The sequence below is a fragment of the Saxophila tyrrhenica genome (genome assembly GCF_035928015.1).
Source record: "Saxophila tyrrhenica strain CCFEE 5935 chromosome Unknown scaffold_6, whole genome shotgun sequence".
Classification (NCBI taxonomy): domain Eukaryota; kingdom Fungi; phylum Ascomycota; class Dothideomycetes; order Mycosphaerellales; family Extremaceae; genus Saxophila; species Saxophila tyrrhenica.
Genome location: NW_027041738.1, coordinates 32,206 through 56,570, shown reverse-complemented (window position 1 = coordinate 56,570; position 24,365 = coordinate 32,206). Strand labels below are relative to the sequence as shown.

Here is a 24,365-nt window from a genome sequence, read left to right as displayed (position 1 = left end):
CGTGTACCTCTCAGCACGCCCGTCGAATTTGTGATTCTATCTCTCCATTGTCTTTGATTTTCTGGCGAAGTTGGCCACGGGCAAGAGCATTCGAGATGCATCGCATGTCGCCAGTAATTGAATGTACAACATCCGCAATGCGGGAGCAAAAGGCTTTGGGGTGTTCGCGACACGCGCGATCCAGCGCGGCACCAGGATCCTGGCAGAGCTGCCGACCTTCACGATAACGTCTGATCGCGACCTTTTACCAGCGTTCAGGAGACTCTCTCTGGAAGCGAGGAAGTACATCAGCGAGCTATCTGTCAACGCCAACAAGAAGCCTGCGATCTTAGACTGGAGCGAAGCAGCATACCATGTCTTCCGCGGCGCCCTAACTACTACTCCTAGGAGCCTCTTCTCGATCAACGAGTACAGCACTCTGCTGGCGGCCTTTCGCAACAACTGCTTCAACATCGGCGACGACCGACGCGCCATCTTCCACGACATCTCGCGCCTCAACCACTCGTGTGTGCCGAACGCGCAAGGGAACTTCAACACTGCTATCGACGGCTTCGCAGTGCACGCCACGCATCTGATTGAGTCCAGACAGGAGATCACGATTAGTTATCTGGCCGAGCATGGAGCTGTGAGGAGTTCGCGGCAGGCGAAGCTGGCGCAAGGGTATGGATTTGCTTGCGGGTGTCCTGTTTGCGACGGCAGCACGGTGAAGGGTGCGGAGAGCGAGGAGAGGCGGAGGGTGGTGAGGGAGCAGTTGGGAGTGTTTTCTGAGGGTGAGCAGGGTGGGAGGGAGGAGCTGGAGATGATGATGAGTCTGATCGAGATGTTTGAGCGGGAGGGCCTGGCGGGGAGGGAGTTGGGAACGATGTGAGTATCGTGTCCTTAGAGCTGCGAAGGCTTTTCTTGACCACGCTGACCCATCGTTACAGGTATCTCTCCGCTGCGGAAAGTAACTGCAAGCTTAACGATCCTGTGGCAGCGAAGGAATGCTCACGGCTGGGACTGGACATGGAGCAGAGGTGTTTGGGGGTGGACAGTCCGCTGTACCGGGAGAGCATGGCCAGGATGAGGAAGATCCGAGCAGTGTGATATCCTGGCCGTCCAAGCCGTCTTCGCAAATGTCAAAACGCCATCAATGTCTCGCAGGATACCTCCTATCTTCACTATGCACCGAGTGCCTCTCTCCCTCCTTCAGTTCGTCACTGTAGTCTGTCAAAATCTCGCTGTTGTTTCGTCCTCGCCTGCGCATGGTCACTGGCCTCACCCGTCTGTTATTACCTGTCATCTTCCTCCGCAGACACGCCTTCAAGAAGGCTATATCCCGGGTACTTCGGACAAGTCCCGAAGTGAGGCTCATCGCGAGCAACCGAAGCTTTCGGCAGATGAACGGTCGCGTGGCAGGCCTCTCTTCGGCCTCGTCCACCAACACCACCCTGCAAGCATCGTCATGACTTCCGTCTCTGCAAGCAAAGGAGCAGGCATTGTCGGGCTACTGTGCGGTGGACTGTGAAGCGTCTGCAAGGAACAACGCCATTCGTGCATTTCGCTCGGAGCCCGCTTCACGGCTGGATGGTTGGCGTCATGATGATCTGCTCTCGCCGTCAAAACACAGATTGACTACAGGCATCTTCACATGTGCTCGGCAATTGCGTAAGGGAAGGCACATCAGACGCTTCAGAGGTGTAGGCTAAGTACTCTCACTTCCTTATCACACTCTCTTCCATCTCATCTTCCCATCCCACAAACTCAACCACACCACCACCAACACAACAACAACCACCACCATGGCCGTCTCCCAAGCAGCAGCCAAAGCCGAGCAGCAACTCGGCCACGGCGACAACGCCGTCACCGCCCAAGACGTCACCAACCCGGGCCGCGACCGCGCCGCCTATGGCGACCCCTCCGAGACCATGAAGGCCCTCGCGTGGATGGGCAAGAACACCGTCGAGATGATCGAAACCCCCAAGCCCAAGATCATCGAGGACCGCGACGTCATCCTCAAAATCACGGGCAGCACCGTTTGCGGCAGCGACCTGCACCTGCTGCACGGCAGCGTCGTCGAGCTGGAGAAGGGCGATATCCTAGGCCACGAGTTCTGCGGGATCGTGGATCAGGTCGGAAGTGCTGTGAGTAAAGTGAAAAAGGGCGATAGGGTGGTGGCGAGTTTCCAGATCGCCTGCGGGGACTGCATGTACTGCAAGAAGAAGATCTCGTCGCAGTGCGCGAGGACAAACGCCAACACGATCGAGAACGCAATGTACGGCGGTCGCACGGCGGGCATGTTCGGGTACAGCCATTTCACCGGCGGCTTCGCCGGGGGTCAGGCCGAGTACACGCGCGTGCCGTACGGGGATGTCAACTTGCTCAAGCTCCCCGACGATGTGCCGGATGAGAAGGGTCTGTACCTCTCCGACGTCATCGCCACGAGCTGGAACTGCGTCGTCGACACGGGGGTGAAGGAAGGCGATGTCGTGGCCATCTGGGGCGCCGGCCCGATCGGCCAGATGTGCGCGGATTTCTCCTTCATCAACGGCGCTAGCCGCGTTATTATGATCGATCAAAACTGGCGGCTGGACTACGTCAAAGAGAAGTACCCCAAGGTCGAGACGGTCGACTTCTCGCAGCTCAAGGGGCAAAAAGCCGTCGTGAGCAAGATGAAGGAGATGTGCGACGGTCACGGCCCGGACGTCGCGCTCGAGTGTGTCGCCGGCGAGTACCCGAAGGGCTGGCTGCACACCATCGAGCTCGCGGCAGGTCTGGAGACGGATACGAGCGAGATCCTCAACGAGATGATCGAGAGCGTGAAGAACTACGGTCGTGTTGGGATCACTGGTGTGTATGTGGGCTATACCAACCACTTCAACATCGGCTCGCTGATGGAGCGCGGCATCCGCTTCATCGGCAATGGTCAAGCGCCTGTGCACCTCTACTGGGAGGACCTGCTAAAGCGGATCCAGAAGGGTGAGATTGATCCGTTGAAGATGGTGACGCACCGGGTTAAGGTGGAGGATTTGGATAAGGTGTACTATAAGTTCCAAAAGCGGGAGGATGGGATGCAGAAGGTGTATGTGCAGACCAAGTTCTCTGCGCCGCCCTGTGAAGGCTCGCCAGCTTTGACGGAGTACTAGGAAGCTCGTGCTATGAGGTAATGATAGAGTAGTATACGATACCATGTCTTCAACGTCTGCTCAATTTTCCGTCCCTTCTCGAAGGCAGCAATAGATTACAGAGGCATGGGGGGTGTGAGAGGGGTTTCAAGGCACTTTTGTTTGTCGAGATGAGGCGCTTGGGGCTATGATATACTATATAGATTCCGCCCCTTCTCGAGGAGCCCATCGCCTACCCACGGCAACGCCGTGCCCACGAGATCTCGCTCTGTACGGCGGAGAATCCGCCCAAAAAGCACACCAAACGCCCCCTTCTCCTCCAGCCCAACCACCCCCCAGCCCCACCTCCCCCGCTGCGCTCCTCCCACCCCTATGGGCGGCGGGGAGGAGAGGCGCCAGGGGAGATGCTCAACTCCGCCATCCTCTCCACCGTCTCCAACCCCTTGACAGTCATCTCGTAATGCGCACGGGCATCACGAGCAGCAGAGGCAGCCTTCTCGGCACTGATCGACGCTTCGCGCACATGAATCAGTTGGTCATTGAGAACCTATGACGTAATCAGCTTCTATTGCGAAGTGAAAAGAATGTTGATGACTCACCTGCGCAAAGGTAAGGAATCGCTTCCTGCGGTTCGGATTCCGCTCCACAACAGACTTGTCGACCAGGGACCTCGCCAAGTCCTGGATGCGCTGCGACTCGTTCGGCGGCGAGGTACCGGCCACCAGGGTTGCGTCGGAGGCAGTCTGGATTGACGGAGAGACCGTCCGCAGTGTGGTATATGTCGGGGCTGGAAGTGCTGGTGCCCTTGGGAGCTGGGAGGTCTGCGCTGGGCCAAACGACGAGTGGTTGTGTGTAGAAGGGTACCTGTCTTCTTTCCTGGTGAGGTGGCGCTCATCAATGCGAGGGACTGGTGGGATCTCTTGGCTCTTCCTGTCTCGCTTGCCGTGAAAGAGGCCGCCGACCTTGTCGAGGAACAGCTTGCTCCTGGAGCGCGAACGCTGTGTCTGAGAGATGGTAAGCATATATATTGACGACAGGTCTTAGTGAGACATACCTTGATGTTTGACCGACTCTCGCTGGGCGTGGTTGTGCGACCGCGCTCGACGGGCTCCGGCGTCTTGCTCGTCTTCGCAGTCGGCGTTGGCAGCCTCGTGGTCATCCTCGAATGGGAAGCTGCCGTGGTGCGTGCAAATGATGGTACCTCGTTCTGGTGAAGAGCCTGGCGTGCAGCTGCGACGGATCCGGGCTTGCGCTTTCCGACAGATGGCACGGTTGGCGATGAACGACGAGAGGAAATGTTCATGATGTCGGCGGCGTCGGCATCGCTCATGTTCAATCCTTCGGCTGGGGTAGAAGATGGGTATCCGATAGATGGGGTTGACTTTGGTGGTTGGCGCCGTATCGCTGGGCCGCTGGGCTCGACTGTTGGTGAGCCGTCGCGGTGGCCATCAGACGAGGATGACACGGCATTGCTGGATGGCGTGGTGTCGGACCATTTGCTGACGCAGCCTTTCGCAACAGCCTCTCTATAGTACGCATGCCGGGAATGCTCATACCCTGTCATGTCCTGAGTCGGCCGCGGAGGTGGTGGATGAGCTGGCGCGTTGCTGGCTGGCGCGTTGTGGTCGTTGATGGCCAGGAACATGTCCGCGGCTGCGGCATTCTGGTGAAACGTCGATTGGCTGTTGTCCGTCGTCTCCTTGCCACGCTTGAGATGTCCAAACATGTGGCGGAGCGTGTGCTGATCAACACCAGCTTTCGGTGGGCTGCCCTTCCCTTCGAGGTGCGAGAGAGCGCGACCGCGTGCATCAATGCCTTCGTCCATTCCTGCATCTTGGAATCCCGCACCGCCTGTTGGAAGTAGTGCTTCAGACGTGATAGTTTGGAGCGGAGCTGTGAACGGGCTGGTCGATGGTGGAGCGCGAAGCGGCGCACCCAACGTATCCGCGAAGATGTCTTCTGTGCTGGCTTCTGTATGCTGCTTGCGAACAGTGCTGGCTGCACCTTTCAGATCATCTTCCGAGCTTTCACGAGACTTCTGCGACTGCCCGTAAAGCTGCCACGCCGTGGGCTGCGGATCCGGCGAGTTTGCAACAAGAGTACCTTCTGGCGAGTCGAAGCTGCGCGAGAGCGATGGCGTTGCAGCCGCAGATCCCTCGCTGTCAGACGTGATAGTGCGATGTAGTTGGAGTTCACTTGGGCTTTCACCTCGCTTGCTGCGCTGCAACTGCCTCCTGATCTTGCCTTGCTCCAGTATCTTCAGAGCCTCCGGCGTTCCAATGCGACGACTGCCAAAGCGGGGCTGTGCTACCGAGTTGTTGGAAGAAGCGCTAGACGTTCTATCCTTCCCCACATCGATCATGGTGGCTTTCTTCGAGTCGGGGATGGGAATACGTGAGGCGGTTCCGATGCTCCTAGGTGTGAGAATGGATGCGTCGCTTTCAGGGCGCGGTCTAGAGAAGTTGGTGGGGGAGGTGATCTGCTCTTGGGACTGATGAGAAGCTGTTGGTGCGTCGGCTCGTGGTTCGGTGATGTCAGTGAAGCCGCGAAGTTGGGTGTTTGAAGCATGAGCTGGTGTGACAAGGCTGCGGCTGGAAGCCTTGTTCTGCAAAGAAGCCGCGCGGGTCACGGTGTTAAGGTTGGCGCCGCTTCTCGAGTGCCTCACGCTCACACCCTTGGGCTGGAGGCTATGTCTCGTGCTGATTGCGGTCTTGCGGGTACTCGGTGGAGCCGGGCCTTCGTTGGCAGTGGCGTAAGAAGATTCAGAGTATGGCCTGCGTCTGTCACTGGTCAGTTCTGATGTATTTGGCATGTTGGTCTTATTAGACGATGCAGCGGCTGTGGCGATGGCTGACAATGGCTTGGCGAATGAAGAGTTAGTTCCCGGCACGGCGAAGGCGCCGGCTTCCAGCTGTCCGGGGTGGTCCTGATGCTGTCCAAGGTCCTGGTGCTGTTCATGATCCTGGTGCTGTCCACGGTCTTGGCTGCGCAAGATCGCAATGGTCGAGCGGCAAGATGTGGGCTTGAGCGCTGGATACTCGTGCTTCTCGCCGTCCGGGATGGTGGCGTGGAGAGGCTGTTCGAGCGCGTCGATGATCATCCGACTATCCTTGCTTGGACTGGGCATGTTGGATAGGCAGGCGATCGGACGCGACGGCAGCGGCTTCTCGTGTGGAAGTGGTTTGTTGAGTGATGGTGAAGGTGAGGATGACGTGGAGCTCTATGCGAATATCATTAGCGCGTGCGACGGAAGTCTTGGCGTGGTGCGGAAAGGGGTAGTACCTTGCTCTGAAGGCGACTGGCCATGACAGAGCGGTGCGTGTCGGATGCGGTGCGATTCTTTTTGGCAGTCGTCTCGGCGGATGCGATGTGATCAGAGACAGAACTCCATAGCGGTGTCGATGGTGCGGAGGAGGGGGTGATGACGCGGCGTGGGAGTTTGGAGGACAGCAATGTTTGTTGTGTTCGTGGTGTGGTGGTTGCTGATGTCGGGGGCGGAGCAATATCGCGGTCGCGCTCAGTGTTGGCCATGGTCGAGTATCTTGACAATGGTGCCGTGACTCGAGCGAGGAGGATATTTGACTTGCGGAAGAATGAGATGGAGAACAAGGCGAGAGGGAGATGTCTCGGGAGGGGCGCGATGTGAGAGCGGACCCCGAGGGGTGTTTGGGGCAAACAGAGGAAGGAGCGACTCTCGAGCGTCGCCGGCGCTTGCCTGCATCTTACCGCGACAGAACTCCAAGCTCACCTCATCTCTTGGAACCTTCGTACTACATGAGGAATGCATTACCTTCGAGGATACTCACGCTCGTTCTGGGATACTACAAATGTGGTGCATCAGAGAGGAAGACAATCGGACCTGTGACATTTCTGGACCAAGCACAGAACGGGCGTGCAACTGGGAGTAAATACCCATCTCAACTCATGAGTACATGAATCCTCCGCAGAATGCTGGCTTGCTGGCGCCGTAGCAAAGCCAAAGAACGACGGACGCGCCAGAACGAGGAGAGGAGGATGAAGTGAAGTCGCGGAAAGTTGCAGCGTGTCATCTCGGGAAGGCGGCGGCACGAGCGCCGAAAAACCCATCCGCCGGGTCCACCCAGGGTTCACGCGTGTATTGGTAAGGCTTGAAGATTGACCTTCTCTGCTCTTTTTTTCTCCATCCTGCTTCCCTACATCTTCATGTACAGGACGACATCATGACACCCGAATACAAGGCCGAGAAAGAGGCCTCCGTCTCGTATCTTGGCGGCGGCAACATCTGGGAGATCAATCTTGTGACGCTCGTAGCCCCCGTTCGTCCCCCAGAACCCGGCCATCTGAGACGAAGTTTGACTGACTTCTGCAGGCTGCCGCACTTTGCTGGTCCATCTTGCAAAAAAGACAGGGCGTCTTCAAGCCGTACACAGTCTCTGCCGCCGTGGCCGACTTCTTGCTGAACTGCTGTGCTATCCTTTTCGCAACCACCGTCTACGCCGGCCAACCGCAGACTCTGAATGGCTTTCTCATCTTGCCCACCGTGGCAGCCATGCTGCAGCCTCCTGCAGCGAAGGAAAAGACAGCGAAGCCTCCGCCGAAATCCGAGCCCAACGGCAAGCCCGCTGAGCCGCACGACCAGAACGCGGGAAGCGACCTGGATCCTCTTCCCGTGAAACCGTTCATTACCACCTACCGGGGAGCGATGATGGTTGTGACTTGCGCAAGCATCCTTGCCGTCGACTTTCCGATCTTTCCTAGGCGTTTTGCGAAGACCGAGAGCTATGGAACCTCACTCATGGATATGGGTGTTGGCTCTTTCGTCTTCGCAGCTGGCATGGTGGCTGCTCGTCAGCAGCTCAAGGAGCAGCACTCCGCCTCACGCTCCATCACTGCAAGACTCAAAGCTTCCATGCGCCATGCTTTGCCGCTGTTCGTGCTTGGCCTCATCCGCCTCTGGACTGTCAAAGGTCTTGACTACGCCGAGCACGTCAGCGAGTACGGCGTACACTGGAACTTCTTCTTCACACTCGCCCTACTTTCGCCCGCCATCGCCATCCTGCAACCACTCTTGAGAGTCTTCCCATCCTACGGCCTACTCGCATTCCTCATCGGCATCTGCATCGAAATCTTCTACGAGTCCTACTACGGCATTAAAGCGTATATCATCCTCTCCGAGCGAATCCCCGGTGACTGGCTCTCGCAGAACCGCGAAGGCGTCTTCTCCTTTGCAGGCTACCTGGCCATCTTCATCGGCGGCATGGGCGCTGGCATGGGCATTCTCCCGCGCGACGTCGACCCGGAAGAGAAGCGGAAGCAGGAAAAGGCTAAAGCGGCAGAGAAGGACTCCATGGACGAAGACGCCGAGTGGCTCGCATCCGTTCTCGCACCCGACCAGCAGAAACCAGCCGCGAAACCAGTCTCCTACCACCCTCTCAAACCCGAGTACCCGCAGACCACCTTCTTCCACCTCGTCAAATGGACCGGCATCTGGTTCATCCTCGCCGTCTGGGCAATGTGGCTCTACGGCCCCGGCCTCTTCGTCTCCCGCCGCATGGCCAATCTGGCGTACGTCATCTGGGTCTGCGCGTTCAACTCCGCGCAGCTTCTACTCTTCTGCTCCATCGAGTCGTGGGTCTTTCCTAAGATCTACGATGCGAAGGACAAGGCTACGGAGAAACAGCGGGTCAGCGATGCTACGAGCACGGTCATGAAGGCTTTCAATCGCAATGGACTGGCGTTGTTTCTGCTGGCCAATTTGCTCACGGGGCTGGTGAATATGAGTATGGAGACGTTGCACATGGGGGATACGATGGCTATGGTGGTGTTGGTGGGGTATATGGGGGTGCTGTGTGCGGTGGCGTTGGCGTTGGAGAGGTGGGATGTTTCGATTAAGCTGTGATGTGTACATGTAGATAGTATTGAAGAGAGCTGCGTTGCTCTGTCTAGTTTTATCACAACTCTTCCATCTCGATCGGTGGTAAAATGGTAATGTCGAGGCGACTTGCGACTACATGTAGACCAGCGATGGAGTTGTGCTTCAGCTCGTGGCTCACTTGACCACGTCATCAAACGTCTGACATCTCATCCTCATCTTCTAGCTCCTCTTCTTGTTTCTCTTCACCTTCTTCCTCACCCTCCTCTTCGTCTTCCTCAACTTCTTCCTCCTCATCAACTTCCTCCTCCTCATTAACTTCTTCCTCCTCATCAACTTCTTCTTCCTCTTCAACTACTTCTTCCTCTTCATCTTCTTCTTCTTCTCCACCCTCCTCTTCCCCCTCCTCCCCACCTTTTTGTTCACCCTCCTCCTCCACCTGCGGTGCCACCATTCCCACCGGATAACGCGGTCCAGCCAAACGAGGCAGGTTCACGGACCTACGCAAACCCTTTGCGCTCCCGTTGCGCATCCCCTCAGATAGGTCTGGGTATTCGTTGTCGTCGTCATCATCGTCATCATCATCACTATCTTCCCCGTATCCGCCCGTGCGTTTCCGAATGGCGTTCAAGATATTGGCAAAAGCCGGCCGTTTTGAGGGATCATATGCAAGACACCTTCCGACCAATTTCTTCAGCGTCTTACTGTACGTCCTCCCCAAATTATTCCCAGCCTCATTCCGAAGACTAAGCAGCGTCCGGTCCAGCTTGGCGGGGTGGAGATACAAGGGTTCGTGCGGGAGTCCGTCGCGCATGATGAGACACCAGAGGATCAGACCAAAGCCGTAGACGTTGGTCATCTCGCCGAGGACGCTTTCATCCATGTAATCCCAAGTCGTCTGATAGACAAAGTATCGCTGCTCTGGGGCGAGAAATCCCATCGTGCCGCACCACTTGTACCATCGGAGGTTGTTGGGATCGTCCAGGAAGGTTCCAAAGGCCAGTCCGAAGTCCCCCAGTACTGCCTGGGGGTAGTCGGGATAGACGTCATGGGGATGGGGGCTGCGGAGGAAGCAGTTCCCGGGTGTCATATCCCTAGATAACGGCTGTTAGCGTTGGGTCGGGCATGGGACGAAGCTGTCTTACCTGTGAACGATCTCCTCATCGCCTTCGCCGCGCATGGAGATGCCGGCGCGGCACAGAGACTCAGCGACGGACCAAATGAACGGCTCGGGAATAGGAATGTCTTGGTCCTGGTGTGCATTCACGACAGCTTCAAAGGTGCCGTTTTCGCACCACTCCGTGTAGACGCGATAGCTCTGCGTGACATTGTCGACCAGCGCCGGGTCGTACTGAGCTTCTTTTAGTCTTACGATGCCAGGTCGTCCATGCAAGGCATGATGGCATGCCAGCTCGTTGGGTATCTTTTGGTTGGGGTCATTGATGGGACCCTGGAAGCGCGAAGGGTCGCGCCAATCCTGGTCGTCGGAGAAGGCAGTCTTCCTGTATACTCGCTGATTGAGAAACGGTCAGCGACGATATGGAAGGGCTGAGGGATGCGCTTACGTCGGCGATCTGATTGTTGCCATCGTATCTTACCCATACACCACCGCTGGACATTCCGCCATCTATGCTCTCCATATGCACCCATTGGCCAGGAAGTCCGAGCGTGTTACTCTCCACATCTCTCCCGTGTGCCAGGTATTTCCTGCGCGCAAGTCGGTTCGGTGCAGCCCACTCGAAAGGCTGACGGCGGCGTCCCTGAGAGTCAGCGCCAACGGGAGGAGTTTGGCCAACCGCCACGACGCTATCGTGGTACCCGTCGAAGATGGAATACTGGCGATACATTTCGCGAACCTGCTCCAGATTGTAATCTAGACTCTCCTGGCTCCTTCCAGCGTGCGTCTCCTCTGCTGCATGCAGTTCTTCCCACAGGCGCTGTGCATGCTGGAAAGGTCCGATGGTAGGCTGGAGATCAGCCGCGAGTTCGCTCACTTGATCAAAGAACAAAAAGTATTTGTCGCCGCGATCGAACCAGGCTCTATCAGCATGTCTTGTGAGCAACGCGAAGACCCGTGGGACGCGGCCGTTCGTGCCAGCGATGGCTTCTGCCTTAGCTTCGACGGCTTCGTTGAACTTGTCCACCCATTGCGCTCTCTGATCAAGGGTTTTGGCGTTCCACTCCCCATAGATCTCCGCATTCGTTGCGTTCGGTCGAATGGTTCTTTGGTGTTGGACGAATACTGCCCTAGTTTTCGGTGCCATCGTCTCGAGAAAATCGGGGTGCTTCGTATGATACTGACACTGCCAGAAGCGTATGAAAAAGGTCTCCGAGGTTGGGTAGAATGGTAGAGGAGGGGATTGGGCCGAGCAGAAGCGTCTGAGAAATCTTGTACAATGCTGAAAGAGACAATTGCTACCCTACCTTCAGGACAAAGAACCTGGTGTACCAGAAGCCCCGGATCCGGCCAGACAGTGTACGATGTGTCGACTTCTGCACATCGAGAAACAGCCCTATGCCCATACAGTGCGTGTAGATGGACAATGGGGTTGTTATGCTTTGGAGCATGAGAAGTCGATGGGTGATCACCCTCCAGTAGACGAACACTCATACTCATCTGTGTGAGCCGCATCTTGACAGAGCATGCGTATATTAGCCCGCAGTACGGCAGGCGGAGCGTGGGACGATGGGAGAAGACGGTATGGTCTGTGAGGTCGAGAGTGTCGTTGAGGTCGGATGGAATTGAAAGGCGGTCGACGTTCGCGTACAAAGCAGAACTTCTGAGTATTTTTCAGCACGGCATGGACAGGAGACGGGACCGGACGCGAATGCGAGACAACATCCTTGGCAACCAACACCTCTCACCCAATGCCACCCAGCGATCCTTCATGGTGAGGCGCCGCCGAAACCTTCGCTACATCGACCAAGTACATCTCCAGAGCAGTTGCGAGACCAACACCGCACCATCCTTGCTACGGCCTTGGCTGCGCACTGGGGAGGCTACTCTTGTCCGGCTGTTACTTGCCCGGTCCACACCCGGTCCACACGCATCGCGCCTTAATGAGGTACAGTCACATCAGCATCAGTGGCGCGGTGGACGTACTTGGAGGATGCGCTATCTCTCCCACGTGCTCTTGATGAGCGACACCGTGGTCAACGGCAGACAAGACCGATATTGACGCCGGACTTGCAACGACCAGGAGGATTGTCGTTAAGCGGGGGACACTCAAAGTGGCCCACCAGGTCAGAGCCAGTCGTGTGTTGGATCTTCTCGCAGACAAGAAAAGCTCGCCCACAAAAGCGGTGTTGCATTTTTGGGTTGCTTTGGGTCTGAGAGAAGGCTGCTAGATATGTCCGCTGGGCCGCTTCTGCTACCTCTCGCCTGGTTGTCTACATGGAAGACATGCGTGCTGTGCGTGGTCTGATAACGGCGCTCATGACGACTCAACCCACTTGGTCAAGCTGGTCTATCGGCATGCTGTTGCGTGTGGATGCTACTGGGAGACAGCCGACCTGCCATGGCCAGAGATCTCTCCAAGCTCACCAGAAGCAAATGCAGTTATGCAGCGTGGAGGAGGTATCAGCAAGTACCGAGCCCGCTCAGTGGGCCAGAAGACCCCAAAGGATCAAACGCTGCTACTGCGTTACCCGACGTATGTTGCAGCAGCGGCCATTGTTGGTCCAATTTCGACGTTCGAAAGGTGGAGTTGCATTGTGGACTTGCTAGTGTACGTTGCTTGGCTTCGAAGGATGCTGTCTTGAGCTTCAGGAGACTAGGCAGCAGATCGCGAGTGGACCATCTCTGCTTCAGGCGTGTTACTAGTCGCGGTAGGTGATCTGCCAGGGTTTTCCACGATTCTGGGCTGTATCGACAAGCAATTGCCGCTGCATGCTACACTGTGCAGATGCTCTACTCGACGAGGTCAAGTAAGTCCAACCATCACGTATGTACTGTGTCATCGACTTTTGTTCCTCTCCGTTGCACTCCGTAACAAGCAACAAACAAGCCCTCGAAGGCTCAATAACACTATTCCTTATCGATTGAGACTGCAGCGGGGCTGACTTTACACCACCGAAATTGGCTGCGAAAGGATTTGATGCTATGGTCCACAAGGAGACACGGAAGCCCGCACGAGTCCAAGCCTTTACCAACACCACGCAGAAAGAGGACCTAGCATCTGTACGGCACTTGAGCGGGTAACCCTTGTTCCATTGGCTCGTCGATTAATTTGACACAAGCGGCGCTTCACACCAGAGCTACTTTTGCAGGAATAGTATGCGCCAAGGCAGATGAGCGGATATGCATGCACGCATGGCAGCACTTTTATAGATCGCCTGACTCGCACGAAGGATCAAGATGCATGCTGAAAATACGGGGTATGGGGTGCTTGAGTAACATGTAAGCATATCCAGGCTGACGGGAAGGATCGAGCCAAGCCCGCGAGGTACAGACTAATGGCTTGTTGCTCGTTCATACCACCATCTTGGTCCTAGAACAGCACAGCTTGACTGGACCTCATCACGGCAACAGCACAAGAAGCTCCGAAATAACCAACGAACAATCATCCTTCGAGTTTCACATCGTGGAGGTCGAATGCGAGATTCATTGTACGGTTGCATTTTCGCTCGAATGTGCTCGCGACAATCAGACTGGAAATAGAGCCGACGACAAGATGGCCGACAACCGACAAGATATAAAGAGATGTAGCGGTTACTTCAGTCTTCGAGGCATCAAGAGCAGCAAGTCTCTCGCTATCAAATTCTTCACTCGCTACCAAGCAGCCTTCCGCTACACCACCATCAGAACATACTCCGCCCTAACCGGCCTCGCTTCTAGCCCACCATGTTCACCAAGGCTCACACAGTCGCCATGGCCGCCGCTGCTTTCTCCAACATCGTGGCGGCCTCGCCCATCACTTTGAACGCCACAATGATGATGGATGGACTTCTGATGAAGAGAGACCTGTCGGAGGTGATTTGCGGCTTCTATCCTTCGGCCGACGGTTGGGAGACGGAGAACAAGAACGAGCCGAATTTGAGGGGCAAAGGCGATCAGAACGTTCATGTTGCGGCAGGCTCTTGTAGCCGGGTTGGCTGTTACAATACCAGTGGCGTGTAAGGACTACCTTGTTTTCCAAGGTCCATCATAACATAGGTACATCTGCTGACGTTCTTAGCTATGTGTGCAACGACCAAGACTCCGACTTGGACGTGCCCATGAATGAAGTGGTAGATTTATTAGACTACCTAGGGCAAATTTGTCTCCACAAGAAAACCGACGATGGTGGCCAAGATGGTACGATGGTGTTGAGCCAACCCCTACCTTACAATTCCTAGGAGATCCACTAACCTTTGCTCTTTGGGATGCAGGTAACGGATCCGGCCGCGTCACGACGACGGATCGTGGAGGATATAATGTCAATATCGGCTACTGCAATGGCAATGACTCACCCAGCATCCCGCCAAGTGGCTACGGATGGCCCGGTAGGTCATATCACACCGCTCTCAGCGCAGGGTCGTGCTAATTCCTCCTCTCAGGTCCCAATGGGACTCCTTTCATTCAGTGCGGCAAGGAAGGCCAGCCACCATGCGAAGGGACCGGCTGCCTTGAAGGCACCATTGTCGTCGAATCTCAGGAAGCAGTCGGATGCGCAGACTACCTGGGTGCGGGGTATATCGAAGCAGGTGCGACGTACATCTACAGCACGGCAAGTCACTCATCCTATCCCACGAGATGCTCATGCTGACGATGTTCTCCGCGTTCTATAGACTCGCCAGATCACCACAACATGGACTGTGGGCGCTTTCCTCAGCATCGATACAAGCGACCTTGCTCCGGTCTCAGTGCAGGCTGGCTTCTTCTCTTCGTTCTCGGAGGCGACATCCACAGGTTCCTCGACAGGTCTGAGTGACATGTGCGGCGACGAGGGTAAGTTGAGCTGTGAAATATCCGCTCCCACGTCCAACACGATGCTGACTGCCTTCTTCCGCAACGAACAGATGCCGAAGGCGACTGGACTTGCGGCATGCACATTAAGCCTCAGTGCTTCGCCATGACTGGGTACTGCGACACTGCTGACCTCGGCAGAGTCCCATGGGTATGTGATCTTCTCCGTTCTCCCGCTTTGATTACGCCAGGCTGACCATCGTCCAGGCCAATGTTGTGCCGCAATCTGCAGGCGACGGGGTAGGAGTCTTCACCTCGGAGATCTGCACCTGCCAGAACTGCCCTGGAGCTGACCAGGAGGGTGCTCCGGAGACAGAGTGTGGCCTCGAATGCAAGGGGTGCGTTGACGAGTAGATCAAGCCGGGGAAGGCGATTGCAGGGCGATGCATTGGTCAGTTGCATTTGGGGTTGGTATTGACCGGTTGCACGGGCAATGGCGTTGATGCTGTCATTTTATTCCCGAACGATTTTAGCATTTCAATACGTACGACGATGTCCGCTGCTCTTCTCACCGAACAATCATGCTCCGATACAGACTCAAAATGCCTACACCAGCACGAGCAATCAGCTACTAAGACTCCCGGAGGACGGACCTTGGAGTTGAGGTGGGGTTTTCGGCACAGCTGCAGTCATGTAGTCGATTTCGCTGCCGAGCCAGTCCACTACCATAACGAACATCTTTCACTTATTCACGGTATCATTGTCTGAACCATTCCCATACTCGTCCATCAATTATACCATCTATCACAATGTCTAGGGGTGATCAGCCCGCGGAGCCACAATGGCTTGCCAAACCTTCCGGCGCCTGTTGCTTGAAGTACGTCTCGATGGCCTTCGATCCCGATGCCTTACTGATAGCGCTTGACAGAGGCCACCTCCATAACGGCGACCCGAAAGGGTTGTTCGAGCGCCTGGCCGACATCGAGACTTATGTGACCAAGCCGTCGGCTGAGAAGGATAATGGGCATATCGTCTTGTATGACACATCCCCTCTCCTCTACAACAAAGATGCTGACGATAACGCAGCTACTTCCCCGACGTCTTTGGCTTCTTTACAAATGGTACGGGACTCAAAAGCAGTAGTAGAACACTTACCGTCTCGGAGAACTGACCATCACGGCAGGCCTATTGGTTTGCGATACGTTTGCAGAGGCAGGTTATACTACTATCGGTATCGATTACTTCAGTGGAGTATGTAACCAGGACTGTTGGCTTTGGGCAGTGGGGAGCTGGCTGCTGAGACACCATAGGACCCAATCTACATGCACAGAGATGGACCAAAGGAGCCGAAGGCAAGTGGATCTACACTATGACGCGAGTGTTCTCGACTGACCGTGGCTCAGGAAGGCTTCGATTTTGAAGCATGGCTGGCTAAGCACAACAAGTTTGCCGTCGAGAACGTTAACGGATGGATCGTGAGTGTCTTGTCCCGAATTCCAGAGGTGTTCAAGCGCAAGGCTGACCGCAGGACCAGTCGGCCGTGAAGCAAAAGTACGGCAAGTCGGAGACCAAGTACGCTTGTGTAGGGTGAGTTCATGTTTGCCAGAACTCTTCGCTGGGCGGCGTCAGCTAACACATACTCCACAAGATACTGCTTTGGCGCACCCTACGTAATGAGCAGCATCACCCCCGACGGCTCCAACGCACCAGCCTGCGATGTGGGAGCGTTCGCCCACCCAGCGTTTCTCAAAGAGCGAGTCATCCCCTCCCCTCCCCTGTCGCCGCTTCCAATGCTGACTAGTAGCGCAGACACCACTTCGAGAACATCCAACGCCCTCTCTTCCTCTCCTGCGCCGAGTCCGACTTCACCTTCGAGACCGACGCGCGCAACAAGGCCCTCTCCATCCTGCGCGAGGCGAAAAAGCCGTACTCGCTGCAGCTGTTTTCTGGAGTGGAGCATGGATTTGCTCTGCGCTGCAACCTGGATGTTGCGGATGAGCGTTGGGTGAGTTTTTGTCCTAAGGTTCAAATGAGAGAAGGCTGACCGATTCTTTCTACAATGTTGCAGGCCAAAGAAGAGTCCGCCAGAGGCATTGCGAGCTACTTTGACCTGAAGTTGGGCTTGTTTGAGAAGCAGGGCAAGGATGCGAAGCTGTAGTGGTTTTGTCCCTTGAAGAGGCTCAATTGTTCGATGAATAGAACAGATTCATTCCTTCAGCTGAATAGACGGATGCTGACGTTGTCCCGTTTCCGGCCCGTTAGTGAATTTGCCTCGAAAAGGATGAAGAGTACGGTACGATGGCATCTCTCGGCAGTGTCAAGTGTTGAGACAGTCCGCCAGTACGGGCGACCATTGTGGAAACTTGAATGTAACCCATGCTGTTTGCAGCTCGTATGCGCGAGGCGGCCGCCAATATAGCGGCATGACCGGCTCCGGTCATCTTGAGTTACATATATGCTCTATTCAAGCTCCCATTCTTCTCTCGAAGTTAAGTCGTTAAAAACTGTAATCTGCACATCACAGGAAGACTTCTACCTTTTCGCAACAACATCCACTATGGCGAACAGTTCAGCCTACCTAGACGCCATCGGCAAACCTCTGCGTGTCGGAGAAGCCGAGATCCCTCAACCAGGAAAACATGACATTGTCGTCAAGTAAAACCATCGACACCTTTCATTCACCGGTTCCATGTTAACATCAAATCCACAGAAACCGCGCCATCGCCCTCAACCCGGCAGACCACATGCAAGCCAACACCAACTTCATGAACTTCCCCTACCCCATCGTCCTCGGCTCAGATGTCGCTGGACACGTCCACTCCGTCGGAACCCAAGTGACCCGATTCCAACCTGGCGACCGCGTGGCGGGCTTCGCTCAATGGCTGATTCGCGGGACGCCAGAGGACGGAGCATTCAGTCTTTACACGCGGCTTCCGGCTGGTAACGCCGCACGGATTCCGGAGAGTGTTTCGTTCAACGAGGGTGCGGTGCTGGGGATGGCGATCGGGACGGCGGTGTCCGGGTTGAATGGAGAGGGGCACTTGGGTCTGTTGTTTCCAACGTTGAACACCGAGTCGGATGGGAGGGTGCTTGTGGTGTATGGAGGCTCGAGTTCGATTGGCTCGATGGCGATTCAATTGGCGGCTGCAGCAGGACTTCGGGTGGTAAGCATCTCCAGTGCGAAGAATTTTGACATGTGTCGACGCTGCGGTGCTTCTTCAACCTTCGACTACACCAGCGCCAGTGTCGTTGACGACGTCGTCGCTGCGGTTGGCAAAGACCCTTGCGTGGGCATCTTCGAATCGATATCTAGCGAGGACTCCTTCAAGACCAGCCTCGCCATCCTGGAAAAGCTTGGAGGCGGCCGCATGGCTTGCAGTCTGCCTCCCCCGAAGGAATTGTCCGATCATATCAAGGCAACTTGGATGGTGGCTACCGGCGAGCATTCGATCCCGGTATTCGAAGACTTCGTTACGCAGGCGCTTGAGAGTGGACGACTGAAGTGTCTGCCGGAGCCGTTAGTAGTGGGAAAGGGATTGGAGAGCTTACAGAAGGCTTTGGAGGTGTTGCAGGCGGGCATGAGTGCGAGGAAAGTCGTGGTGGAGCTTTAGTCGTTTGATACCTAGCTGAGTATCTCTCGAGTAGCTCAAGGTAGATACATGGGCATCTCCATCACCTGGCGCCTTTTTAGTCTACAGAGCGTCCCTGAGACAGTAGAAGGTCGTCCCACGCTCACTCAGCCCACCAACACCACGCTACTGATTGGGCAATCCAGGAATCTGTCCATTCCGGAACATATCCACAAACACCCGATGATCCTCCCTCACCCGCGCGCTGTACTTGTGCGCGAAATTCTGCAACAGCGGCTCGAACCCTGCCTCATCCTTCGAAATCGCCTCATCGATCGCCTTTTCGGTGCTGAACTGCACAAGCCCGGAGTGCTCGCTGTCTTCGTCTGCAGCACCGTGCATCATTGCCGTCGCTCGGCCAAGGTCTGCCACGATTGACGTCATTTCTTTGATGTCGTTGATGTCGTCCCACTCAAAGTCGACGGCGTATGGTGAGACCTCAGACACCATGTAGCCTGTGCCGTCTAGCTCGGTCCATCCAGCCCATGGGCAATTCGTTCGTTAGCTTATAACACAGTGAAAGCAGTGGGAAACTTACTCTGCGTGGTCTTGCAGCGAGCGCTGAGAGATGACGGTCCGGTGGCCTTCATGCTTGAAGTACTTCTCCGCTTCAGGGACCTCGACATGGCGGGAGACAGCGGAGGCTTGTGACTGCTTGAGGTAGAGGATGCGGTCGTATTCCAGAGCTTCGGTCTCACCTTCGATCAGGACGTTGTAGGTTGGTAAGCCGGCAGACCCGATCCCAACACCGCGTCTACCAATGACGTCCTTCACCCTGCAAGAGCCTCGGTGATCGGAGAACGGGAGGTGCTTGAGATAGTGCTTGAAGGCTGCGGTGACCTTCTCTTTCATTTCATCCTCGAGTTCGATGACGCCGTGGCCTCGCTTGAAGCGCCTCTCGGAATCAATCACTTCTGTGGAACCATCGAGAAGCTCAGCACGGCTCTGTGTGCGAGCAGACTGCAATGCAGCTAGAAGCGGGCCTTCGGCGGTGTCGAGACCGAAACGCGGCACCTTCTCCTCGCCGGCGGTAGCCAGTACGTGGATACGCTCCCGATAAGCGTTGGCATAAGCCTTGACGAGCTTGGAGATCTGGTCATCGCTCAAAGCCTTTCCATAGCCGAGAAGGCCCAGCGAAGCAACCAGGCGGTAGAGGTCCCACGTGAATGGGCCAACGTACTGCAAAATTAGGTGAAAGACGTCAGCATGTTATTCTGCGTTGGGCAAAGATGGTGCAGAACTGGCTTCTATGCCCTAGACCGGCAGGTAGGCTTGCTAGGCTGAGATGACCTCGAAGGGGCATCTCAGCTAGTAGGCGCTCAAGCCCCTTCAAGTCTAAGACATAGGAGTGACATGTTCCACCTCATATTTACTTACGGCTTCGTCGAAGTCGTTAACGTTGAAGATGAGGCGGCCCTGAGAGTCCATGTATGTCCCCATGTTCTCGGCGTGTAGATCGCCATGGATCTGGTGAAGGGATTAGCGACGATTCATAAGGAACTTTTGCTCCAGGAGAACTCACCCAGATACGCGAGGTCCGCTCGTCAAGGAATGGACCCTCATTTGCCTCCGGCTCAAGGTCCTTGTAGAAGAGAGGTGCAGATCCACGGTAGAAGGCGAAGGGGGAGGCGGCCATCTTGCGAAACTTGTTTTGGATCGCCAAAGCATCGCCGGCGACGAGATGGCCAAAGGCGTTGTCGAATATCGAGAGAATGAGCTTTCCACGGTCTGACTCGGCGGCGGAGCCTTCGTTGAGCTCGGTCGACATGGTCGTGTGGTTGTCGGCGGTGGTGTCGGTATTGGCGGTGTCGTCGGTCTTGTTGGAGTGGGGGAGGTGCGCTTTGATTCTCGAGGCGAGCGACATGTTGATGGTGGTGGTGAAGTGAGCTTTCCTTACCTTGACGAGTCGAAGGTTTGTTGCCCGCTTTTAAGAGTTTGATCAAGGTAGCAGGAAAGTTGGAACAAACCTGGGAGGTGAAGCGCCAGTCAGAGGCAGTGCTGCACGTGTCAGATCCCCGCGGTGAAGCATCAGGGCAGGCGCGACGCTTGTGCAGGTGTTAGACTGCAGGTGCGACGAAGCCAAGAGACTGAATGTCGATCGAATCTGGAATGTTTCAGCACCTGGACTTCTTACCTGTCTTCTCCCAGGCAAGATAGCTACAATGGCCGCAGAGAAGACGGCGGTAGGGCGACTCTCGAGGTCCAGCAAAGTGGGAGGAGGAAGAGGTTGTCATCCAAAGACTTTCTCGCTCCTGTCTCCGATCGCGCTAAAAGCGGCTTTACCCGTGTACACCCATTGGCTTTGGCATTGGCACTCTTCTGCTTGTGTGCGATAGTCGCAGGACTATCTACCTCATACATTGTTGATGGCCTGATGTCACTGCGTCAAAGTGGGCAGTGCCAGCGGCCGCACAAGTACCATGGCTCCATGGTTGACCAACTCATCCTCCGGTGGACCACATGTACCGCCCGCGATTCCGGAGACCGATCAGCAGCGATGACGATATGACAGGGAAAAAATGCTGTAAGAGACATGTAGGTTGTCAAGGTTGCGCAGGACGACATTTCCTTTCTCCCAGTTACCTCCATATCGTCTCTATACCACAAAAACATGTCTAAGCCAGCATCCTTCACCGACAAGCTCGCCCTCGGCGAAGCCCCCCGCGACCTGCCCAAACGGCGGGTTATTGTCACCGGCGGCAGTGGAAAACTCGGACGTGCGACTGTCCGCTACCTCGCCGACGAGGGCTGGGAGGTTATCTCCGTCGACACGAGGCGTCCGCCAGGCGTGAGTGAAGATGGCAAGAGTGGGCTTGGAGGCGCGTACCGTCTTGTGGAGATTGACCTTGAGGACATGGGCAGTGTGCTCGAGACGTTCATGAGTACGGACATGGCCTACTCGGGTATTCAAGCGGTCGTACATTTGGCTGCCATTCCTTCTCCGGGGCAGACCAACGCTAGCAGACAGTTTAGGACGAACACGGTGAGGTAGGTGTTCCCCCCAGACGGAGGAATGTTCTCCTAGCGAAGCTAACGCTCATCACAGCACTTACAACGTCCTCGAAGCCTGCCGCAAGCTACGCATCAAGAACGTCGTCCTCGCTTCCTCCGAAACACTCATCGGCATCCCTTTCGACCCACATCCTCCCTCTTCGCTCCCCATCACCGAGGAGCACGAACGCAAGCCAGAGTCCGCTTACTCCCTTTCAAAGCTCATGGGCGAGACGCTGGCCGACCAGTACACTCGATGGGATCCCGAGTTGAAGGTTGTCTCGCTGCGCTTCAGCAACGTGATGTTGCCGCAGGAGTACGAGTCGTTTGAGAGTTGGCAGGATGACCCTAAGCTGCGATACTGGAACTGCTGGGGTTACATTGGTGCGTATACTGAAGTTCACCCTTACTTTGCCAAGCTAAGCTGATGATATATTCCTGTAGATGCCCGCGACGGCGCCCAATCCGTCTCCATATCCCTCGACAGCAAAATGAACGGCCACCACCAATACCTCATCGCCGCCGAGGATACTGTCATGCGTAAAAGCAACGATGAGCTCGTCAAGGCCGCCTTTCCCAACGTCAAGTACAACCCTACGGCTGGCCCGAATGACACTCTGTTGTCGATCGAAAAGGCGAAGAAGGAGCTTGGATATAAGCCAAAGTTCAAGTGGCAGGAGCAGGTTAAGGGCAAGAGCATTTAAAAGTTGCTTGATGGTATATATATAAAGTAGAACAAGCACAACACAGCAGAGATTTCAGCGGAAGCAAAGTCTCATTGGCGGAAAAGTTCTGATCACCAAAGTCTTCGTGTTGAGTGCTGATGGGCGAATGAGCAAAACGGGAGAGACACAGTCAGTAAGTGCAGCCTCTTCATGCTTTTACTTTCGCTGGTCGTCATTCCTCTTCGTCAACGATATCTGCATCTTCCACAGTAACCGCAGCCCTCTGAACATGCCGTGAAGTCCTGCTCCTCATCTTCATCCGACAGGAAGTCCACGCCGCCTTCGGTATCAGAGCCAACACCAACATCCGAATCTCCGTTGGAGCCCACATCAGAGCCATCCTGCTCATCCTTGCTCCCTGCCCACAGACGTACCGGGTCTTCGGGCAGAGCGTTCGGGAACTGCCCACCGACCTGACGGATCTCAAGCACCCCAGCAGCGCCAGAGCAGACCTCAAACCTCTCACCCGGGCGGCTGTGCGCGAACTGAACATTCTTGGTCAAAGCGGCTGAGAGCACCTTGATATCGCCCTGATGAGCCTCCTCCCATTCGAGGAGGCTCTGGCGCACACCCTGAAGCTGGACGTCGTGGAAGACACCGGATGTGTGGTTGGCCAGGATGAAGTTCGGGACCTGCCTGATCCACAGTCTGTGGATTTAGCTGGCAAGAACGTCTTCGAGGGCCAGCTGCTTCTTGGCTGAGCTGGTTTTGAGATCGGACATGGCTTCTTGGGGGACACTCTTGCCTCCCCGCAGCAGTTTCAAGCCTTCCAGGTGTGGTAGGAGTCCGATGTCTTGCGTCTGCAGGCCAGCTTCGATGTTCTCTGGGAGGTACCCATCGCCCTCATACCGCACAATGCACTGGAAGCCAGCAAAATCATACTTGATCAGCCGCTGGTGCAAGTCGGCTTCCTTGACACACTCCTCCAGCTCCGTGTACGCCTCCGGAAAAGAATGTCCGTATCCGTACATGTCCATGATCTGCTCATCCAGACTCTTCTCCCGACGGACCAGAAACAATGTATCACCGACCGTCTCGACGACGAACTAGAACGATTTATCACTTTCCCGAGCGAAGCGGAGAAGACTGCCCATCGTGCTGCCACAGGCGAAGATGTCGACTCCTTCGTCGTTGGCATGTTTCGGGGCCTGTGCGAGCACTGCTCGTACGGCTGGCTCGATTAGGTGGGTTGGGTAGTGGGTTGCGTTGATGTCGCGGAAGTAGGTGGAGGAGTCTTGCTCGAGTTGCTGAGGTGTGGACAGGGGAGCTCATTTGGGAGGTTCGCCTGTTCGCAATCAGTATGTCTTGAATTTCAAGGCCGGCGCGTAAAACGACGTACCAGGGGTGACAATCGTGGGTTGTTTCTTCTTCAACCAGCTGAATGAGACCAAGTACTGACAGTTCTGGATAGATGTCTTTGCCACTTGAAAAGCTGGAACTGACAGCAGGTCTTCATGGATGAGACTTTCGATGAGGGCGCCGCGCGGTGGTGTCGTGGTCTCGTTCGAGACCTTGTTGTCTGAACGACCGCTACGCCAGCTGCCTCTGTTGCTTCTTCCACCGTGGATTGCTGAGTACGGCGGAAGCCCGCCACGGGAGGAGTAGAACATGGTGGGTTCTGATCCTGGAGTACCGGAGCTTCAGAGAAATGGCATTGAGAATCCTAAGCAGAAGTCTCTTGAATATATGTGGCGAAACGACACTCCAGGGGCTCCAGATAATATTGCAGGTCTGAGACACCTTCCCTGCGCTTCTGCGTCCTTCCAAAATGCCCACCTATGCATTGCGTTCGTCAGTTCCAGAAGTACGGTACGGTCTTCGGGAACCTGCAGAAAACGGCGTACCCTTGCTTGGACTGGTGGGAGAGGTTTCTGACCTGTTCGATGGCAGGCATCACTCACGGACGACTGCGTTTGTGCCCTGTTCGACGCCGGTTGTCTCTAAAGGACGTGTCGCATTTGTTCGACACCTGGAAGCGAATCTCGTATGCTGCTTTCTTGGCCTCATCAAGGCGAGATACTACTTTTCGTCCACCAGAAAAACTTATCCTTGACCTAGCAACAGACACGAATCGCCTACTGATCTCCGGTTGCCAACGCTCGCGATGTCCGGACTCTTTCCAGGACCATATACAGTGCAGCTACCAAGAGTCCGGACGCAACAGCTAAAGGAAAGCCT

At 55.6% G+C, this 24,365-nt stretch overlaps 13 protein-coding genes across 13 annotated transcripts; 8 read left to right on the top strand and 5 right to left on the bottom strand.

The window, feature by feature from the left end:
• Positions 1–121: 121 nt before the first annotated feature.
• Positions 122–1,086, top strand: LTR77_004043 (uncharacterized protein; the record flags this gene model as incomplete). The annotated part of the gene is made up of 2 exons (XM_064801297.1): positions 122–864; positions 927–1,086. The coding sequence occupies 2 exons, from the start codon at positions 122–124 to the stop codon at positions 1,084–1,086; spliced, it is 903 nt and encodes a 300-aa protein (XP_064659927.1).
• A 695-nt stretch (positions 1,087–1,781) lies between these two features.
• Positions 1,782–3,125, top strand: LTR77_004042 (uncharacterized protein; the record flags this gene model as incomplete). The annotated part of the gene is made up of 1 exon (XM_064801296.1): positions 1,782–3,125. The coding sequence occupies one exon, from the start codon at positions 1,782–1,784 to the stop codon at positions 3,123–3,125; it is 1,344 nt and encodes a 447-aa protein (XP_064659926.1).
• A 349-nt stretch (positions 3,126–3,474) lies between these two features.
• Positions 3,475–6,231, bottom strand: LTR77_004041 (uncharacterized protein; the record flags this gene model as incomplete). The annotated part of the gene is made up of 3 exons (XM_064801295.1): positions 3,475–3,651; positions 3,704–4,108; positions 4,159–6,231. 3 exons carry the CDS (start codon positions 6,229–6,231, stop codon positions 3,475–3,477), a joined length of 2,655 nt encoding a protein of 884 aa, XP_064659925.1.
• A 1,072-nt stretch (positions 6,232–7,303) lies between these two features.
• On the top strand, positions 7,304–8,982 carry GWT1 (Glucosaminyl phosphatidylinositol (GlcN-PI) nositol acylation protein; the record flags this gene model as incomplete). Its single annotated transcript, XM_064801294.1, has 2 exons — positions 7,304–7,399; positions 7,453–8,982. The coding sequence occupies 2 exons, from the start codon at positions 7,304–7,306 to the stop codon at positions 8,980–8,982; spliced, it is 1,626 nt and encodes a 541-aa protein (XP_064659924.1).
• A 166-nt stretch (positions 8,983–9,148) lies between these two features.
• On the bottom strand, positions 9,149–11,219 carry LTR77_004039 (uncharacterized protein; the record flags this gene model as incomplete). Its single annotated transcript, XM_064801293.1, has 3 exons — positions 9,149–10,049; positions 10,101–10,468; positions 10,521–11,219. 3 exons carry the CDS (start codon positions 11,217–11,219, stop codon positions 9,149–9,151), a joined length of 1,968 nt encoding a protein of 655 aa, XP_064659923.1.
• A 2,579-nt stretch (positions 11,220–13,798) lies between these two features.
• LTR77_004038 (uncharacterized protein) lies at positions 13,799–14,702 on the top strand (the record flags this gene model as incomplete). The annotated part of the gene is made up of 4 exons (XM_064801292.1): positions 13,799–14,070; positions 14,133–14,251; positions 14,326–14,439; positions 14,494–14,702. 4 exons carry the CDS (start codon positions 13,799–13,801, stop codon positions 14,700–14,702), a joined length of 714 nt encoding a protein of 237 aa, XP_064659922.1.
• Positions 14,703–14,868: 166 nt separating this feature from the next.
• LTR77_004037 (uncharacterized protein) lies at positions 14,869–15,256 on the top strand (the record flags this gene model as incomplete). The annotated part of the gene is made up of 3 exons (XM_064801291.1): positions 14,869–14,884; positions 14,956–15,053; positions 15,110–15,256. The coding sequence occupies 3 exons, from the start codon at positions 14,869–14,871 to the stop codon at positions 15,254–15,256; spliced, it is 261 nt and encodes an 86-aa protein (XP_064659921.1).
• A 395-nt stretch (positions 15,257–15,651) lies between these two features.
• Positions 15,652–17,000, top strand: LTR77_004036 (uncharacterized protein; the record flags this gene model as incomplete). The annotated part of the gene is made up of 8 exons (XM_064801290.1): positions 15,652–15,878; positions 15,929–15,963; positions 16,026–16,093; positions 16,153–16,194; positions 16,246–16,317; positions 16,377–16,429; positions 16,652–16,847; positions 16,911–17,000. The coding sequence occupies 8 exons, from the start codon at positions 15,652–15,654 to the stop codon at positions 16,998–17,000; spliced, it is 783 nt and encodes a 260-aa protein (XP_064659920.1).
• Positions 17,001–17,399: 399 nt separating this feature from the next.
• Positions 17,400–18,453, top strand: LTR77_004035 (uncharacterized protein; the record flags this gene model as incomplete). The annotated part of the gene is made up of 2 exons (XM_064801289.1): positions 17,400–17,497; positions 17,553–18,453. The coding sequence occupies 2 exons, from the start codon at positions 17,400–17,402 to the stop codon at positions 18,451–18,453; spliced, it is 999 nt and encodes a 332-aa protein (XP_064659919.1).
• A 144-nt stretch (positions 18,454–18,597) lies between these two features.
• On the bottom strand, positions 18,598–18,921 carry LTR77_004034 (uncharacterized protein; the record flags this gene model as incomplete). The annotated part of the gene is made up of 1 exon (XM_064801288.1): positions 18,598–18,921. One exon carries the CDS (start codon positions 18,919–18,921, stop codon positions 18,598–18,600), a length of 324 nt encoding a protein of 107 aa, XP_064659918.1.
• An 84-nt stretch (positions 18,922–19,005) lies between these two features.
• Positions 19,006–20,335, bottom strand: LTR77_004033 (uncharacterized protein; the record flags this gene model as incomplete). Its single annotated transcript, XM_064801287.1, has 3 exons — positions 19,006–19,650; positions 19,849–19,938; positions 19,994–20,335. The coding sequence occupies 3 exons, from the start codon at positions 20,333–20,335 to the stop codon at positions 19,006–19,008; spliced, it is 1,077 nt and encodes a 358-aa protein (XP_064659917.1).
• Positions 20,336–21,082: 747 nt separating this feature from the next.
• On the top strand, positions 21,083–22,166 carry LTR77_004032 (uncharacterized protein; the record flags this gene model as incomplete). The annotated part of the gene is made up of 3 exons (XM_064801286.1): positions 21,083–21,459; positions 21,518–21,846; positions 21,907–22,166. 3 exons carry the CDS (start codon positions 21,083–21,085, stop codon positions 22,164–22,166), a joined length of 966 nt encoding a protein of 321 aa, XP_064659916.1.
• A 206-nt stretch (positions 22,167–22,372) lies between these two features.
• Positions 22,373–23,797, bottom strand: LTR77_004031 (uncharacterized protein; the record flags this gene model as incomplete). Its single annotated transcript, XM_064801285.1, has 4 exons — positions 22,373–22,819; positions 22,859–23,233; positions 23,357–23,421; positions 23,527–23,797. The coding sequence occupies 4 exons, from the start codon at positions 23,795–23,797 to the stop codon at positions 22,373–22,375; spliced, it is 1,158 nt and encodes a 385-aa protein (XP_064659915.1).
• Between the last annotated feature and the right edge of the window lie 568 nt (positions 23,798–24,365).